Here is an 18,315-nt window from a genome sequence, read left to right as displayed (position 1 = left end):
CTCCGCGGTGAGCTGAGATCGCAAAACTGCTGGCTATATATACATTTTGCTGCGTAGGCAGTAGCTAGTAGGCGAAAACATCATCTTGTGTTTCTCGGTGGCCGCCGAGTGAAGCCTCCGCGGTGAGCTGAGATCGCAAAACTGCTGGCTATATATACATTTTGCTGCGTAGGCAGTAGCAAGTATAGTTAGGCGAAAACATCATCTTGTGTTTCTCCGTGGCCGCCGATTGAAGCCTCCGCGGTGAGGTGAGATCGCAAAACTGCTGGCTATATATACATTTTGCTGCGTGGGCAGTAGCAAGTATAGTAGGCGAAAACATCATCTTATGTTTCTCCGTGGCCGCCGACTGAAGCCTCCGCGGTGAGCTGAGATCGCAAAACTGCTGGCTATATATACATTTTGCTGCGTAGGCAGTAGCTAGTAGGCGAAAACATCATCTTGTGTTTCTCCGTGGCCGCCGAGTGAAGCCTCCGCGGTGAGCTGAGATCGCAAAACTGCTGGCTATATATACATTTTGCTGCGTGGGCAGTAGCAAGTATAGTAGGCGAAAACATCATCTTATGTTTCTCCGTGGCCGCCGACTGAAGCCTCCGCGGTGAGCTGAGATCGCAAAACTGCTGGCTATATATACATTTTGCTGCGTAGGCAGTAGCTAGTAGGCGAAAACATCATCTTGTGTTTCTCCGCGGCCGCCCACTGAAGCCTCCGCGGTGAGCTGAGATCGCAAAACTGCTGGCTATATATACATTTTGCTGCGTAGGCAGTAGCAAGTATAGTTAGGCGAAAACATCATCTTGTGTTTCTCCGTGGCCGCCAACTGAAGCCTCCGCGGTGAGCTGAGATCGCAAAACTGCTGGCTATATATACATTTTGCTGCGTAGACAGTAGCAAGTATAGTTAGGCGAAAACATCATCTTGTGTTTCTCCGTGGCCGCCGACTGAAGCCTCCGCGGTGAGCTGAGATCGCAAAACTGCTGGCTATATATACATTTTGCTGCGTAGACAGTAGCAAGTATAGTTAGGCGAAAACATCATCTTGTGTTTCTCCGTGGCCGCCGATTGAAGCCTCCGCGCTGAGCTGAGATCGCAAAACTGCTGGCTATACATACATTTTGCTGCGTAGACAGTAGCAAGTATAGTTAGGCGAAAACATCATCTTGTGTTTCTCCGTGGCCGCCGATTGAAGCCTCCGCGGTGAGGTGAGATCGCAAAACTGCTGGCTATATATACATTTTGCTGCGTAGACAGTAGCAAGTATAGTTAGGCGAAAACATCATCTTGCGTTTCTCCGTGGCCGCCGATTGAAGCAGCCGCGGTGAGGTGAGATCGCAAAACTGCTGGCTATATATACATTTTGCTGCGTGGGCAGTAGCAAGTATAGTAGGCGAAAACATCATCTTATGTTTCTCCGTGGCCGCCGACTGAAGCCTCCGCGGTGAGCTGAGATCGCAAAACTGCTGGCTATATATACATTTTGCTGCGTAGGCAGTAGCTAGTAGGCGAAAACATCATCTTGTGTTTCTCCGCGGCCGCCGACTGAAGCCTCCGCGGTGAGCTGAGATCGCAAAACTGCTGGCTATATATACATTTTGCTGCGTAGGCAGTAGCAAGTATAGTTAGGCGAAAACATCATCTTGTGTTTCTCCGTGGCCGCCAACTGAAGCCTCCGCGGTGAGCTGAGATCGCAAAACTGCTGGCTATATATACATTTTGCTGCGTAGACAGTAGCAAGTATAGTTAGGCGAAAACATCATCTTGTGTTTCTCCGTGGCCGCCGACTGAAGCCTCCGCGGTGAGCTGAGATCGCAAAACTGCTGGCTATATATACATTTTGCTGCGTAGACAGTAGCAAGTATAGTTAGGCGAAAACATCATCTTGTGTTTCTCCGTGGCCGCCGATTGAAGCCTCCGCGCTGAGCTGAGATCGCAAAACTGCTGGCTATACATACATTTTGCTGCGTAGACAGTAGCAAGTATAGTTAGGCGAAAACATCATCTTGTGTTTCTCCGTGGCCGCCGATTGAAGCCTCCGCGGTGAGGTGAGATCGCAAAACTGCTGGCTATATATACATTTTGCTGCGTAGACAGTAGCAAGTATAGTTAGGCGAAAACATCATCTTGCGTTTCTCCGTGGCCGCCGATTGAAGCAGCCGCGGTGAGGTGAGATCGCAAAACTGCTGGCTATATATACATTTTGCTGCGTAGACAGTAGCAAGTATAGTTAGGCGAAAACATCATCTTGTGTTTCTCCGTGGCCGCCGATTGAAGCCTCCGCGGTGAGCTGAGATCGCAAAACTGCTGGCTATATATACATTTTGCTGCGTAGACAGTAGCAAGTATAGTTAGGCGAAAACATCATCTTGTGTTTCTCCGTGGCCGCCGACTGAAGCCTCCGCGGTGAGCTGAGATCGCAAAACTGCTGGCTATATATACATTTTGCTGCGTAGGCAGTAGCAAGTATAGTTAGGCGAAAACATCATCTTGTGTTTCTCCGTGGCCGCCGACTGAAGCCTCCGCGGTGAGCTGAGATCGCAAAACTGCTGGCTATATATACATTTTGCTGCGTTGACAGTAGCAAGTATAGTTGGGCAAAAACATCATCTTGTGTTTCTCCGTGGCCGCCGACTGAAGCCTCCGCGGTGAGCTGAGATCGCAAAACTGCTGGCTATATATACATTTTGCTGCGTAGGCAGTGGCAAGTATAGTTGGGCAAAAACATCATCTTGTGTTTCTCCGTGGCCGCCGAGTGAAGCCTCCGCGGTGAGCTGAGATCGCAAAACTGCTGGCTATATATACATTTTGCTGCGTAGGCAGTAGCTAGTAGGCGAAAACATCATCTTGTGTTTCTCCGTGGCCGCCGAGTGAAGCCTCCGCGGTGAGCTGAGATCGCAAAACTGCTGGCTATATATACATTTTGCTGCGTAGGCAGTAGCTAGTAGGCGAAAACATCATCTTGTGTTTCTCCGTGGCCGCCGAGTGAAGCCTCCGCGGAGAGCTGAGATCGCAAAACTGCTGGCTATATATACATTTTGCTGCGTAGGCAGTAGCTAGTAGGCGAAAACATCATCTTGTGTTTCTCCGTGGCCGCCGAGTGAAGCCTCCGCGGTGAGCTGAGATCGCAAAACTGCTGGCTATATATACATTTTGCTGCGTAGGCAGTAGCAAGTATAGTTAGGCGAAAACATCATCTTGTGTTTCTCCGTGGCCGCCGATTGAAGCCTCCGCGGTGAGGTGAGATCGCAAAACTGCTGGCTATATATACATTTTGCTGCGTGGGCAGTAGCAAGTATAGTAGGCGAAAACATCATCTTATGTTTCTCCGTGGCCGCCGACTGAAGCCTCCGCGGTGAGCTGAGATCGCAAAACTGCTGGCTATATATACATTTTGCTGCGTAGGCAGTAGCAAGTATAGTTAGGCGAAAACATCATCTTGTGTTTCTCCGTGGCCGCCGACTGAAGCCTCCGCGGTGAGCTGAGATCGCAAAACTGCTGGCTATATATACATTCTGCTGCGTTGACAGTAGCAAGTATAGTTGGGCAAAAACATCATCTTGTGTTTCTCCGTGGCCGCCGATTGAAGCCTCCGCGGTGAGCTGAGATCGCAAAACTGCTGGCTATATATACATTTTGCTGCGTATGCAGTGGCAAGTATACTTAGGCGAAAACATCATCTTGTGTTTCTCCGTGGCCGCCGACTGAAGCCTCCGCGGTGAGCTGAGATCGCAAAACTGCTGGCTATATATACATTTTGCTGCGTAGGCAGTAGCTAGTAGGCGAAAACATCATCTTGTGTTTCTCCGTGGCCGCCGAGTGAAGCCTCCGCGGTGAGCTGAGATAGCAAAACTGCTGGCTATATATACATTTTGCTGCGTAGGCAGTAGCTAGTAGGCGAAAACATCATCTTGTGTTTCTCCGTGGCCGCCGAGTGAAGCCTCCGCGGTGAGCTGAGATCGCAAAACTGCTGGCTATATATACATTTTGCTGCGTAGGCAGTAGCAAGTATAGTTAGGCGAAAACATCATCTTGTGTTTCTCCGTGGCCGCCGAGTGAAGCCTCCGCGGTGAGCTGAGATCGCAAAACTGCTGGCTATATATACATTTTGCTGCGTAGGCAGTAGCTAGTAGGCGAAAACATCATCTTGTGTTTCTCCGTGGCCGCCGAGTGAAGCCTCCGCGGTGAGCTGAGATCGCAAAACTGCTGGCTATATATACATTTTGCTGCGTAGGTAGTAGCAAGTATAGTTAGGCGAAAACAACATCTTGTGTTTCTCCGTGGCCGCCGATTGAAGCCTCCGCGGTGAGGTGAGATCGCAAAACTGCTGGCTATATATACATTTTGCTGCGTGGGCAGTAGCAAGTATAGTAGGCGAAAACATCATCTTATGTTTCTCCGTGGCCGCCGACTGAAGCCTCCGCGGTGAGCTGAGATCGCAAAACTGCTGGCTATATATACATTTTGCTGCGTAGGCAGTAGCTAGTAGGCGAAAACATCATCTTGTGTTTCTCCGTGGCCGCCGAGCGAAGCCTCCGCGGTGAGCTGAGATCGCAAAACTGCTGGCTATATATACATTTTGCTGCGTAGGCAGTAGCAAGTATAGTTAGGCGAAAACATCATCTTGTGTTTCTCCGTGGCCGCCGAGTGAAGCCTCCGCGGTGAGCTGATATCGCAAAACTGCTGGCTATATATACATTTTGCTGCGTAGGCAGTAGCTAGTAGGCGAAAACATCATCTTGTGTTTCTCCGTGGCCGCCGAGTGAAGCCTCCGCGGTGAGCTGAGATCGCAAAACTGCTGGCTATATATACATTTTGCTGCGTAGGCAGTAGCAAGTATAGTTAGGCGAAAACATCATCTTGTGTTTCTCCGTGGCCGCCGATTGAAGCCTCCGCGGTGAGGTGAGATCGCAAAACTGCTGGCTATATATACATTTTGCTGCGTGGGCAGTAGCAAGTATAGTAGGCGAAAACATCATCTTATGTTTCTCCGTGGCCGCCGACTGAAGCCTCTGCGGTGAGCTGAGATCGCAAAACTGCTGGCTATATATACATTTTGCTGCGTAGGCAGTAGCAAGTATAGTTAGGCGAAAACATCATCTTGTGTTTCTCCGTGGCCGCCGACTGAAGCCTCCGCGGTGAGCTGAGATCGCAAAACTGCTGGCTATATATACATTCTGCTGCGTTGACAGTAGCAAGTATAGTTGGGCAAAAACATCATCTTGTGTTTCTCCGTGGCCGCCGATTGAAGCCTCCGCGGTGAGCTGAGATCGCAAAACTGCTGGCTATATATACATTTTGCTGCGTAGGCAGTGGCAAGTATACTTAGGCGAAAACATCATCTTGTGTTTCTCCGTGGCCGCCGACTGAAGCCTCCGCGGTGAGCTGAGATCGCAAAACTGCTGGCTATATATACATTTTGCTGCGTAGGCAGTAGCTAGTAGGCGAAAACATCATCTTGTGTTTCTCCGTGGCCGCCGAGTGAAGCCTCCGCGGTGAGCTGAGATAGCAAAACTGCTGGCTATATATACATTTTGCTGCGTAGGCAGTAGCTAGTAGGCGAAAACATCATCTTGTGTTTCTCCGTGGCCGCCGAGTGAAGCCTCCGCGGTGAGCTGAGATCGCAAAACTGCTGGCTATATATACATTTTGCTGCGTAGGCAGTAGCAAGTATAGTTAGGCGAAAACATCATCTTGTGTTTCTCCGTGGCCGCCGAGTGAAGCCTCCGCGGTGAGCTGAGATCGCAAAACTGCTGGCTATATATACATTTTGCTGCGTAGGCAGTAGCTAGTAGGCGAAAACATCATCTTGTGTTTCTCGGTGGCCGCCGAGTGAAGCCTCCGCGGTGAGCTGAGATCGCAAAACTGCTGGCTATATATACATTTTGCTGCGTAGGCAGTAGCAAGTATAGTTAGGCGAAAACATCATCTTGTGTTTCTCCGTGGCCGCCGATTGAAGCCTCCGCGGTGAGGTGAGATCGCAAAACTGCTGGCTATATATACATTTTGCTGCGTGGGCAGTAGCAAGTATAGTAGGCGAAAACATCATCTTATGTTTCTCCGTGGCCGCCGACTGAAGCCTCCGCGGTGAGCTGAGATCGCAAAACTGCTGGCTATATATACATTTTGCTGCGTAGGCAGTAGCTAGTAGGCGAAAACATCATCTTGTGTTTCTCCGTGGCCGCCGAGTGAAGCCTCCGCGGTGAGCTGAGATCGCAAAACTGCTGGCTATATATACATTTTGCTGCGTGGGCAGTAGCAAGTATAGTAGGCGAAAACATCATCTTATGTTTCTCCGTGGCCGCCGACTGAAGCCTCCGCGGTGAGCTGAGATCGCAAAACTGCTGGCTATATATACATTTTGCTGCGTAGGCAGTAGCTAGTAGGCGAAAACATCATCTTGTGTTTCTCCGCGGCCGCCGACTGAAGCCTCCGCGGTGAGCTGAGATCGCAAAACTGCTGGCTATATATACATTTTGCTGCGTAGGCAGTAGCAAGTATAGTTAGGCGAAAACATCATCTTGTGTTTCTCCGTGGCCGCCAACTGAAGCCTCCGCGGTGAGCTGAGATCGCAAAACTGCTGGCTATATATACATTTTGCTGCGTAGACAGTAGCAAGTATAGTTAGGCGAAAACATCATCTTGTGTTTCTCCGTGGCCGCCGACTGAAGCCTCCGCGGTGAGCTGAGATCGCAAAACTGCTGGCTATATATACATTTTGCTGCGTAGACAGTAGCAAGTATAGTTAGGCGAAAACATCATCTTGTGTTTCTCCGTGGCCGCCGATTGAAGCCTCCGCGCTGAGCTGAGATCGCAAAACTGCTGGCTATACATACATTTTGCTGCGTAGACAGTAGCAAGTATAGTTAGGCGAAAACATCATCTTGTGTTTCTCCGTGGCCGCCGATTGAAGCCTCCGCGGTGAGGTGAGATCGCAAAACTGCTGGCTATATATACATTTTGCTGCGTAGACAGTAGCAAGTATAGTTAGGCGAAAACATCATCTTGCGTTTCTCCGTGGCCGCCGATTGAAGCAGCCGCGGTGAGGTGAGATCGCAAAACTGCTGGCTATATATACATTTTGCTGCGTAGACAGTAGCAAGTATAGTTAGGCGAAAACATCATCTTGTGTTTCTCCGTGGCCGCCGATTGAAGCCTCCGCGGTGAGCTGAGATCGCAAAACTGCTGGCTATATATACATTTTGCTGCGTAGACAGTAGCAAGTATAGTTAGGCGAAAACATCATCTTGTGTTTCTCCGTGGCCGCCGACTGAAGCCTCCGCGGTGAGCTGAGATCGCAAAACTGCTGGCTATATATACATTTTGCTGCGTAGGCAGTAGCAAGTATAGTTAGGCGAAAACATCATCTTGTGTTTCTCCGTGGCCGCCGACTGAAACCTCCGCGGTGAGCTGAGATCGCAAAACTGCTGGCTATATATACATTTTGCTGCGTTGACAGTAGCAAGTATAGTTGGGCAAAAACATCATCTTGTGTTTCTCCGTGGCCGCCGATTGAAGCCTCCGCGGTGAGCTGAGATCGCAAAACTGCTGGCTATATATACATTTTGCTGCGTAGGCAGTAGCAAGTATAGTTAGGCGAAAACATCATCTTGTGTTTCTCCGTGGCCGCCGACTGAAGCCTCCGCGGTGAGCTGAGATCGCAAAACTGCTGGCTATATATACATTTTGCTGCGTAGACAGTAGCAAGTATAGTTAGGCGAAAACATCTTGTGTTTCTCCGTGGCCGCCGACTGAAGCCTCCGCGGTGAGCTGAAATCGCAAAACTGCTGGCTATATATACATTTTGCTGCGTAGGCAGTAGCAAGTATAGTTAGGCGAAAACATCATCTTGTGTTTCTCCGTGGCCGCCGATTAAAGCCTCCGCGGTGAGGTGAGATCGCAAAACTGCTGGCTATATATACATTTTGCTGCGTAGGCAGTAGCTAGTAGGCGAAAACATCATCTTGTGTTTCTCCGTGGCCGCCGATTGAAGCCTCCGCGGTGAGCTGAGATCGCAAAACTGCTGGCTATATATACATTTTGCTGCGTAGACAGTAGCAAGTATAGTTAGGCGAAAACATCATCTTGTGTTTCTCCGTGGCCGCCGATTGAAGCCTCCGCGGTGAGGTGAGATCGCAAAACTGCTGGCTATATATACATTTTGCTGCGTAGACAGTAGCAAGTATAGTTAGGCGAAAACATCATCTTTTGTTTCTCCGTGGCCGCCGATTGAAGCCTCCGCGGTGAGCTGAGATCGCAAAACTGCTGGCTATATATACATTTTGCTGCGTAGACAGTAGCAAGTATAGTTAGGCGAAAACATCATCTTGTGTTTCTCCGTGGCCGCCGATTGAAGCCTCCGCGGTGAGGTGAGATCGCAAAACTGCTTGCTATATATACATTTTGCTGCGTAGACAGTAGCAAGAATAGTTAGGCGAAAACATCATCTTGTGTTTCTCCGTGGCCGCCGATTGAAGCCTCCGCGGTGAGGTGAGATCGCAAAACTGCTTGCTATATATACATTTTGCTGCGTAGACAGTAGCAAGTATAGTTAGGCGAAAACATCATCTTGTGTTTCTCCGTGGCCGCCGATTGAAGCCTCCGCGGTGAGGTGAGATCGCAAAACTGCTTGCTATATATACATTTTGCTGCGTAGACAGTAGCAAGTATAGTTAGGCGAAAACATCCTCTTGTGTATCTCCGTGGCCGCCGATTGAAGCCTCCGCGGTGAGGTGAGATCGGAAAACTGCTTGCTATATATACATTTTGCTGCGTAGACAGTAGCAAGTATAGTTAGGCGAAAACATTATCTTGTGTTTCTCCGTGGCCGCCGATTGAAGCCTCCGCGGTGAGGTGAGATCGCAAAACTGCTGGCTATATATACATTTTGCTGCGTAGGCAGTAGCTAGTAGGCGAAAACATCATCTTGTGTTTCTCCGTGGCCGCCGACTGAAGCCTCCGCGGTGAGCAGAGATCGCAAAACTGCTGGCTATATATACATTTTGCTGCGTAGGCAGTAGCAAGTATAGTTAGGCGAAAACATCATCTTGTGTTTCTCCGTGGCCGCCGATTGAAGCCTCCGCGGTGAGGTGAGATCGCAAAACTGCTGGCTATATATACATTTTGCTGCGTAGACAGTAGCAAGTATAGTTAGGCGAAAACATCATCTTGTGTTTCTCCGTGGCCGCCGATTGAAGCCTCAGCGGTGAGCTGAGATCGCAAAACTGCTGGCTATATATACATTTTGCTGCGTAGACAGTAGCAAGTACAGTTAGGCGAAAACATAATCTTGTGTTTCTCCGTGGCCGCCGATTGAAGCCTCCGCGGTGAGGTGAGATCGCAAAACTGCTGGCTATATATACATTTTGCTGCGTGGGCAGTAGCAAGTATAGTAGGCGAAAACATCATCTTATGTTTCTCCGTGGCCGCCGACTGAAGCCTCCGCGGTGAGCTGAGATCGCAAAACTGCTGGCTATATATACATTTTGCTGCGTAGGCAGTAGCAAGTATAGTTAGGCGAAAACATCATCTTGTGTTTCTCCGTGGCCGCCGACTGAAGCCTCCGCGGTGAGCTGAGATCGCAAAACTGCTGGCTATATATACATTCTGCTGCGTTGACAGTAGCAAGTATAGTTGGGCAAAAACATCATCTTGTGTTTCTCCGTGGCCGCCGATTGAAGCCTCCGCGGTGAGCTGAGATCGCAAAACTGCTGGCTATATATACATTTTGCTGCGTAGGCAGTGGCAAGTATACTTAGGCGAAAACATCATCTTGTGTTCCTCCGTGGCCGCCGACTGAAGCCTCCGCGGTGAGCTGAGATCGCAAAACTGCTGGCTATATATACATTTTGCTGCGTAGGCAGTAGCTAGTAGGCGAAAACATCATCTTGTGTTTCTCCGTGGCCGCCGAGTGAAGCCTCCGCGGTGAGCTGAGATAGCAAAACTGCTGGCTATATATACATTTTGCTGCGTAGGCAGTAGCTAGTAGGCGAAAACATCATCTTGTGTTTCTCCGTGGCCGCCGAGTGAAGCCTCCGCGGTGAGCTGAGATCGCAAAACTGCTGGCTATATATACATTTTGCTGCGTAGGCAGTAGCAAGTATAGTTAGGCGAAAACATCATCTTGTGTTTCTCCGTGGCCGCCGAGTGAAGCCTCCGCGGTGAGCTGAGATCGCAAAACTGCTGGCTATATATACATTTTGCTGCGTAGGCAGTAGCTAGTAGGCGAAAACATCATCTTGTGTTTCTCCGTGGCCGCCGAGTGAAGCCTCCGCGGTGAGCTGAGATCGCAAAACTGCTGGCTATATATACATTTTGCTGCGTAGGCAGTAGCAAGTATAGTTAGGCGAAAACAACATCTTGTGTTTCTCCGTGGCCGCCGATTGAAGCCTCCGCGGTGAGGTGAGATCGCAAAACTGCTGGCTATATATACATTTTGCTGCGTGGGCAGTAGCAAGTATAGTAGGCGAAAACATCATCTTATGTTTCTCCGTGGCCGCCGACTGAAGCCTCCGCGGTGAGCTGAGATCGCAAAACTGCTGGCTATATATACATTTTGCTGCGTAGGCAGTAGCTAGTAGGCGAAAACATCATCTTGTGTTTCTCCGTGGCCGCCGAGTGAAGCCTCCGCGGTGAGCTGAGATCGCAAAACTGCTGGCTATATATACATTTTGCTGCGTAGGCAGTAGCAAGTATAGTTAGGCGAAAACATCATCTTGTGTTTCTCCGTGGCCGCCGAGTGAAGCCTCCGCGGTGAGCTGATATCGCAAAACTGCTGGCTATATATACATTTTGCTGCGTAGGCAGTAGCTAGTAGGCGAAAACATCATCTTGTGTTTCTCCGTGGCCGCCGAGTGAAGCCTCCGCGGTGAGCTGAGATCACAAAACTGCTGGCTATATATACATTTTGCTGCGTAGGCAGTAGCAAGTATAGTTAGGCGAAAACATCATCTTGTGTTTCTCCGTGGCCGCCGATTGAAGCCTCCGCGGTGAGGTGAGATCGCAAAACTGCTGGCTATATATACATTTTGCTGCGTGGGCAGTAGCAAGTATAGTAGGCGAAAACATCATCTTATGTTTCTCCGTGGCCGCCGACTGAAGCCTCTGCGGTGAGCTGAGATCGCAAAACTGCTGGCTATATATACATTTTGCTGCTTAGGCAGTAGCAAGTATAGTTAGGCGAAAACATCATCTTGTGTTTCTCCGTGGCCGCCGACTGAAGCCTCCGCGGTGAGCTGAGATCGCAAAACTGCTGGCTATATATACATTCTGCTGCGTTGACAGTAGCAAGTATAGTTGGGCAAAAACATCATCTTGTGTTTCTCCGTGGCCGCCGATTGAAGCCTCCGCGGTGAGCTGAGATCCAAAACTGCTGGCTATATATACATTTTGCTGCGTAGGCAGTGGCAAGTATACTTAGGAGAAAACATCATCTTGTGTTTCTCCGTGGCCGCCGACTGAAGCCTCCGCGGTGAGCTGAGATCGCAAAACTGCTGGCTATATATACATTTTGCTGCGTAGGCAGTAGCTAGTAGGCGAAAACATCATCTTGTGTTTCTCCGTGGCCGCCGAGTGAAGCCTCCGCGGTGAGCTGAGATAGCAAAACTGCTGGCTATATATACATTTTGCTGCGTAGGCAGTAGCTAGTAGGCGAAAACATCATCTTGTGTTTCTCCGTGGCCGCCGAGTGAAGCCTCCGCGGTGAGCTGAGATCGCAAAACTGCTGGCTATATATACATTTTGCTGCGTAGGCAGTAGCAAGTATAGTTAGGCGAAAACATCATCTTGTGTTTCTCCGTGGCCGCCGAGTGAAGCCTCCGCGGTGAGCTGAGATCGCAAAACTGCTGGCTATATATACATTTTGCTGCGTAGGCAGTAGCTAGTAGGCGAAAACATCATCTTGTGTTTCTCGGTGGCCGCCGAGTGAAGCCTCCGCGGTGAGCTGAGATCGCAAAACTGCTGGCTATATATACATTTTGCTGCGTAGGCAGTAGCAAGTATAGTTAGGCGAAAACATCATCTTGTGTTTCTCCGTGGCCGCCGATTGAAGCCTCCGCGGTGAGGTGAGATCGCAAAACTGCTGGCTATATATACATTTTGCTGCGTGGGCAGTAGCAAGTATAGTAGGCGAAAACATCATCTTATGTTTCTCCGTGGCCGCCGACTGAAGCCATTGTCGGGGACAAAAACGGACAAAAACCAGATCAGAAGGACGTGTCAGGAGACGGCTGTTTTGTTCCCCTGATCGCCGGCCAAGCGGCCACTCGCGGGTGTGTGTGTTTGTGCGCGCTTGTGTGTGTGTGTATGTTTACGCGCCGCAGTGCCCTTTTCGGAAATGGCACGGCTGCTTCTTGCCTCTGCCGGCCAGTCGACCAACGGCTCGTCGCCCCTCAAAGCGTCCCGATCCACTGGCGCCGTTGAGGGCACAGCGATGGGCCTAACAAGACTCGGACGCCCGCCTGCCCTGAAATCCGAGCTTACTAGGGGGCTGCGGACCAGCACCGGGGACGCGAGGAGTGAGTGAGGAGGATTCCTCTGTTACCGACACCGCCGAACGAGCGCCGCGACTGCCAGGCTCCAAGGGCCCACGCAAGCGTGGGGCCCCCCTAAAAAAAAAAGGAAAGAAGGGAAGGCCTGGAGAGAGGAACACGGCCAACCGTCGTCGAAAGACAGTGGCTTGCAAGGCGCCCAACGAAACGGTCGTCAGTTTGAATTCCTGTACAGTTTCTTTCATATGTAGCCATTAAATCAGTTTGTTAAGTTTCACCGGAGTTTTATTCTGTGACCAAATTATCTCAACGCAGACACGACGACCACAACGATTAATACGACTGACAAAAAGTTTGGTGCCGAAACCCGGGACTCGATCTGCCGTGGATTTGTGAGCTCAACGCTTTCTTTCAACGCTCACGTCAACGCATCCACGCCAGGGACGTCTCGGCAACGAATGGTCACAACTACCGATGTCATCGATCCGGTGAGCTTACTTATTGGCTAATTAATTTCGAAGAAAATGGAACGCCTTTTAAAGAAACGGAAGGTTTTGCGCTCGCAAGTTACAAAGGTCATCAACGAATTCAACGAGCGGCAAACGTCACTAACAACTACTGAAGCTACGTTGCTGCATGCTAGACTCAGCAAGCTAGAGCAACAACTTGATACTGTCAACACGGAAATTGAACCATTGGTACCGGAAGATGACGCAGAAAACGACTACGAGCAAGTATTTGAATATCAAGACCGGATCATAACCTGCCTCGCTGGACTAAAGCTTCAAGTTGATAGTGGTCCGTTATCAACGCAGGCTGCCGTGGAATCGGCGGGTAGTGGCATCATCAGTCAAACGGCCATGCCAGCCACTCAAACGACCACGCCAGCCCCCCAAACGGCCACATCTGGGAAGACAAGAGTGAAACTGCCGAAGATCGACCTACTGAAATTCACAGGACGGCGCTCTGACTGGCAACCCTTTTGGGAAGTGTTCGAGCAGGTAGTGGATAAAAACGAAGATTTGTCTGACATCGACAGATTTCACTACCTGCGAGCATCAGTCACGGGCGACGCGGCAGCGGCACTCGCGGGTCTTCCACTGACCGCAAGGTGCTACAACGATGCCATCCAGCTACTCAAGAAACGGTTTGGCAACGAGGAGCTTCTTGTTCAGGAACATCTCAAGAGGCTGATCGACTTGAAGCCCGTGCGCTCATCAGACGATATCCGTGGTCTTCGCCGTCTCTACGATACCTTGGCGGCACACATCAAAGGCCTCGAGACGCTCGGACAAAAGCTGGAGTCCTACAGCTCGATGCTAATTCCGATCGTGCAAAGAGCGATGCCACGTGACATCCTGTTGGACTTTAGCCGAAAGTGCGTCGTCGACACCGACAGCCTCGCCTGCGAACAGAGCTCCCTCACCGATGCGTCGTCACACGCAACTAACGAAAGCGGCCAAGGTACGGTTTCTTCCCTTTTAAAGCTACTCTCCTTTCTGAGAGTAGAAGTCGAAAGTCGGGAGAATTTAAATGCATTACAATGCATGGACCTCAAGCAGCAACCTAGAGAAGAACTTAAAGGCAATTTGAGGCTGCATGGGAAAACGCATGACAGGCATGTCCGATCGGCTGCGATGCTACATCAAAACGCTACCCCATTGACCTGCTTTTTCTGCGGTTCCAACGAGCACAAAACGCAGAGCTGTGACGCCGCAAAAACTTTGGAAGAGAAGAAACAACTTCTGCGGTCGTCCGGTCGATGTTTCAAGTGCACTAAATCTGGACACCAGTCACGAGCATGCCGCGTAAGCATCCAGTGCAACAAATGTCGCAAGAAGCATGCTAGCACAATGTGCGACCCTTCGTACACCGGAAACAGGCCACCTGAGCCGAACCGCACCGTAACGAACGCGCAAGTAAGCCTCGAAACTACTACGACGGGAAACGGCTCTACTTCCAAAAAAACCGTTTTGCTGCAGACCGCAACTGCATTATGTAGTGGAGAGACTGGTAAGGCTCAGGTACGAGTTCTGTTCGACGGGGGAAGTCAGCGCTCCTACATCACAGCTGACACCTCGCGGAAACTGGGATGTACGCTTCTCGGGCATGAGAGGTTGACCGTCGGGGTGTTCGGAGGCCACCAAGCCGAACGCGAGTTCCGAAGAGTAAAGGTTACACTAAAGACTAACCGCGGAGACCATCGGGAACTCGAAGTACTGGAAACAGATACCATCTGCGATCAACCTATTCCCTCACCACCAGAGAGAATAATGAAACGACTAAAGTCCCTTGGTTACGAACCGGCCGAATTCTCAAACAACAACGGGACAGAATGTGTTGATCTGCTTATCGGATCTGACCACATATGGGACCTTACCACAGGTAGATCGGTCAAATTAGAAAACCGACTGAGAGCAGTGGAAACATCAGCGGGCTGGACTGTTCAAGGGCCCATTGAGGACGATGCCGAGCAGACCCACTGCTTCCAAACCGTGACACTACGAACATCTGTAATCGAGAGGCAGACGACAGATATTCTGACTAAATTCTGGGATTTGGAATCGATTGGAGTAAAGGAGGTCGAGGAGAACGACGAAATCTGTCAAGCTTTAGAGTTCTTTGAGGACAACATCAAGCGAGTCGGTAACCGCTATGAGGTTGCATTGCCTTGGAAATCCGAGATTTCGCTCGAGGATAACCGAGAAATTGCTCTGAAGCGCCTCAATCAATTGGCGAACCGACTCAAAAGAGCTCCTGACCTTCTCGAAGAATACGACGCGGTGATCAGGCAGTACGACATTCTAGACATGGCAGAACGGGTAGAAGAAAAGGCCGACCGCAACCACTGCGTTTACCACATGCCTCATCAAGCAGTGCTCCGTGATTCCAGAAAATTGAGAGTTGTATTTGACGCTTCTTCCCACGCTAAAAGTACAAGGAGCCTTAATGACAACCTTGAAACAGGACCCAACTTAACGGCAGACCTCGTCGGGCTTTTGCTCAATTTTCGCAAGTATCGAGTTGCGCTTGTCGCGGACATTGAGCAGGCCTTTCTGCAAATTGGAGTGCGAGAGCAAGACAGAGACGCTCTGCGATTTTTTTGGTTCCGAGAGACTCCTCAGGCCGGTACTTCGTTGCCTCCCATTGAAACGTGGCGCATGAAGCGAGTACCGTTTGGAACCACCGCAAGCCCGTTTCTGCTCTCCGCTACCCTTCAGCACCACTTGAAAGCTTGCGAGGAAGAGTTTCCCCACACTGCCAGCCAGCTACAGCAAAGCCTTTATGTAGACGACCTACTAACCGGTGCAGATGACGAAGAAGGGGCTCTGAAGCTCTACAACGAAGCCAACGCGATCTTCCACTCCGCCTCGATGAAGTTGCACAAGTGGTCGTCGAATAACGAGAGGCTACGCCGGCTATTTGGGCAAGACGGCAGCGAAAATAAGTCTCTAGGATTCCTCTCAGGGGTGCTGAAAGTGCTGGGACTGACCTGGGACCCCATTACCGACCGCCTGACCTTTGCGCCATGTGTCGCAAGCTCCAAAACAATGGAGACAGACACCAAACGTTCCATGCTGCAAACTACCGCACGGATCTATGACCCACTGGGATGGCTGTCACCCTTTATCGTACGGGCTAAGATCCTGTTTCAGCAGCTGTGGCGCCAGAACGTCGAATGGGACGATGCCCTACCAAACGACATAGCTGAAGGCTGGAAAACCTGGTATTGTGAATTGAAACATCTTCCCGAGATACAGGTACCAAGGTACTACGGAGCGGACTTCAGTGGGCCGGCTACAAAAACGCACCTGCACATCTTCGCAGACGCCAGTCCCGCGGCCTATGGGGCAGTCGCCTACCTCACCATTGCTTCGGAAGACGGCCTAACTTCAACGATTGTAATGAGCAAATCGAGGGTGGCTCCACTTAAAGAACTCACGCTAGCAAGGCTGGAGTTGATGGCATGTTTGCTTGCAGCTCGATTGTGCAGCTACATAGTAAAGACGCTCGGGAAGCACCCTGATTGCGTTACTCTTTGGACCGATTCCGCGATCGCTCTCCATTGGATTCGAGGTGACACTGAGCGCTGGCAGCAGTTTGTGCGAAATCGCGTCCGCGAGATACAGCAAAGCACCGGATGCTATGAATGGAGGCACTGCCCGGGGAAAGAGAACCCTGCGGATCTCCTGACGCGTGGCGTCACAGTTTCCCGCCTTGCGACTAGTGAGATATGGTGGACGGGACCCAAGTGGCTCTGCGCACATGAAAGCGAGTGGCCAAATGGACTGGTGCAGGCAACCTTCACGGACAAGGAATTAGAGAGCAGGCAGCCCACCAAGGCACTGCCGGCCATGACATCTCGGGTGACCGCGCCTGCATTAATGAACGTTAGCAGCTACAGCTCTTTCACGAGACTGATCAGAGTCACGGCTTGGGTGCTTCGTTTCATCTTTAAGGCAAGACGACGAAGCGATGAAGCCGGACCCCTCACCCCCGAAGAGCTAGATCGGGCCGAACTATTTTGGATGCGGAATGAGCAGAGAGAAGGCTTTTCAAAGGAACTGCACAGCATTCGAAATCAGAAAGCGGTGCCCAACGACTCTCCGCTCAGAAATGCTTCTCTTGTGGTGGACGAAAACGGAGTTCTGAGGATTGACGGACGGCTACAACGGAGCCACTTGAGCTATGACTCCAAACATCCTGTCGTCATACCAAAGGGAAGCCACCTAGCGAAGCTGCTTGCCCACTACTGCCACCTCAAAGTGTTGCACGGAGGGATACGCCACACGCTTACGCAGCTCAGAGAAAGATATCACGTGATCGGAGCAAGGCAGCTGGTGAAAAAAATTGTAAAAGAATGCATAACGTGCCAGCGGTTCAACGTACAGCCGGCAAACGAAGTAACCGCACCGCTGCCAACAGACCGCATAACAGAAGCCCAACCCTTTCAGGTGACGGGCGTCGACTTTGCTGGACCACTTGTCGTCAAGGGGCTCTCGCCTACGAAGTGCTATGTAGCGCTATTCACCTGCGCGGTGACTCGAGCCATCCATCTGGAGCTGGTTGCCGACATGTCGGCAGGCACGTTTCTGCTCGCGTTTCGCCGGTTCGCTGCCAGACGAGGACTCCCGAGCACCATCTACAGTGATAATGCCCTCACGTTCAAGAAGGTCAACAGGGATTTGGGCTGCCTCTGGGATGTGATGCGAGGTGACCCGGTACAAGATCACCTTATGAACTCGCGGGTTCAATGGAAATTTATTGTGGAACGCGGACCATGGTGGGGCGGCTTCTACGAGCGTCTTGTCGGACTAACGAAGCAAGCTTTGAAGAAGACGCTAGGAACGAGCTACTTGGCGTTCGAGGAAATGTCAACTACGCTGGCTGAAGTGGAAGCGGTGCTGAACTCCCGACCACTTACTCATGTTTACACAGAGCCGAACGAACCTGAACCGCTCTGTCCCGCTATGTTTCTTACCGGAAGACGGCTGACCTCTCTTCCGGAGTTGCACAGAAAGGAAATCTCTGCCATGTCCTGTAACCACCTGCGACAAATGATTTCAACTCGCAACAAAGCATTGCAAGGGTTCTGGAGACGCTGGTGCACTGAGTACTTAAAGGAGCTACAGCTGACCCATTCCAAAGGAGCTCAACGGGGAAAGCAAGTTAAAATTGGAGACGTGGTCCTCCTGAAAGAAGCCCTACAGCCGCGGCAAATGTGGAAGCTGGGAATAATTGAAAAAGCATTCACGGGAAGAGACAACCGAACAAGAGCTTTTGAAGTCCGACTGCCAGGGGGGACCAGACTTCGCCGTCCAATTCAGTTGCT

General features: G+C 50.6%; 1 protein-coding gene across 1 annotated transcript; it reads left to right on the top strand.

Moving 5' to 3' along the window:
- The first annotated feature begins 13,342 nt into the window (after positions 1-13,342).
- On the top strand, positions 13,343-17,978 carry LOC146202160 (uncharacterized). The gene is made up of 3 exons (XM_084600335.1): positions 13,343-13,946; positions 14,868-17,696; positions 17,971-17,978. The coding sequence occupies exons 1-3, from the start codon at positions 13,343-13,345 to the stop codon at positions 17,976-17,978; spliced, it is 3,441 nt and encodes a 1,146-aa protein (XP_084456461.1).
- Positions 17,979-18,315: the final 337 nt, after the last annotated feature.

The sequence above is a fragment of the Amblyomma maculatum genome, chromosome 1 (assembly GCF_055883805.1).
Source record: "Amblyomma maculatum isolate TAMU_Amacu chromosome 1, ASM5588380v1, whole genome shotgun sequence".
Taxonomy (NCBI): domain Eukaryota; kingdom Metazoa; phylum Arthropoda; class Arachnida; order Ixodida; family Ixodidae; genus Amblyomma; species Amblyomma maculatum.
This window is presented reverse-complemented; position numbering and strand designations above follow the sequence as displayed.

What these genes read in the sequence shown, in the direction of transcription:
- LOC146202160 (XM_084600335.1), top strand. Translation starts at nt 13,343, where the DNA reads ATGCCAGCCACTCAAACGACCACGCCAGCCCCCCAAACGGCCACATCT. An exon ending in AACTAACGAAAGCGGCCAAG is followed by an intron (nt 13,947 to 14,867) that starts GTACGGTTTCTT and finishes ACCTTACCACAG; the next exon opens with GTAGATCGGTCAAATTAGAA.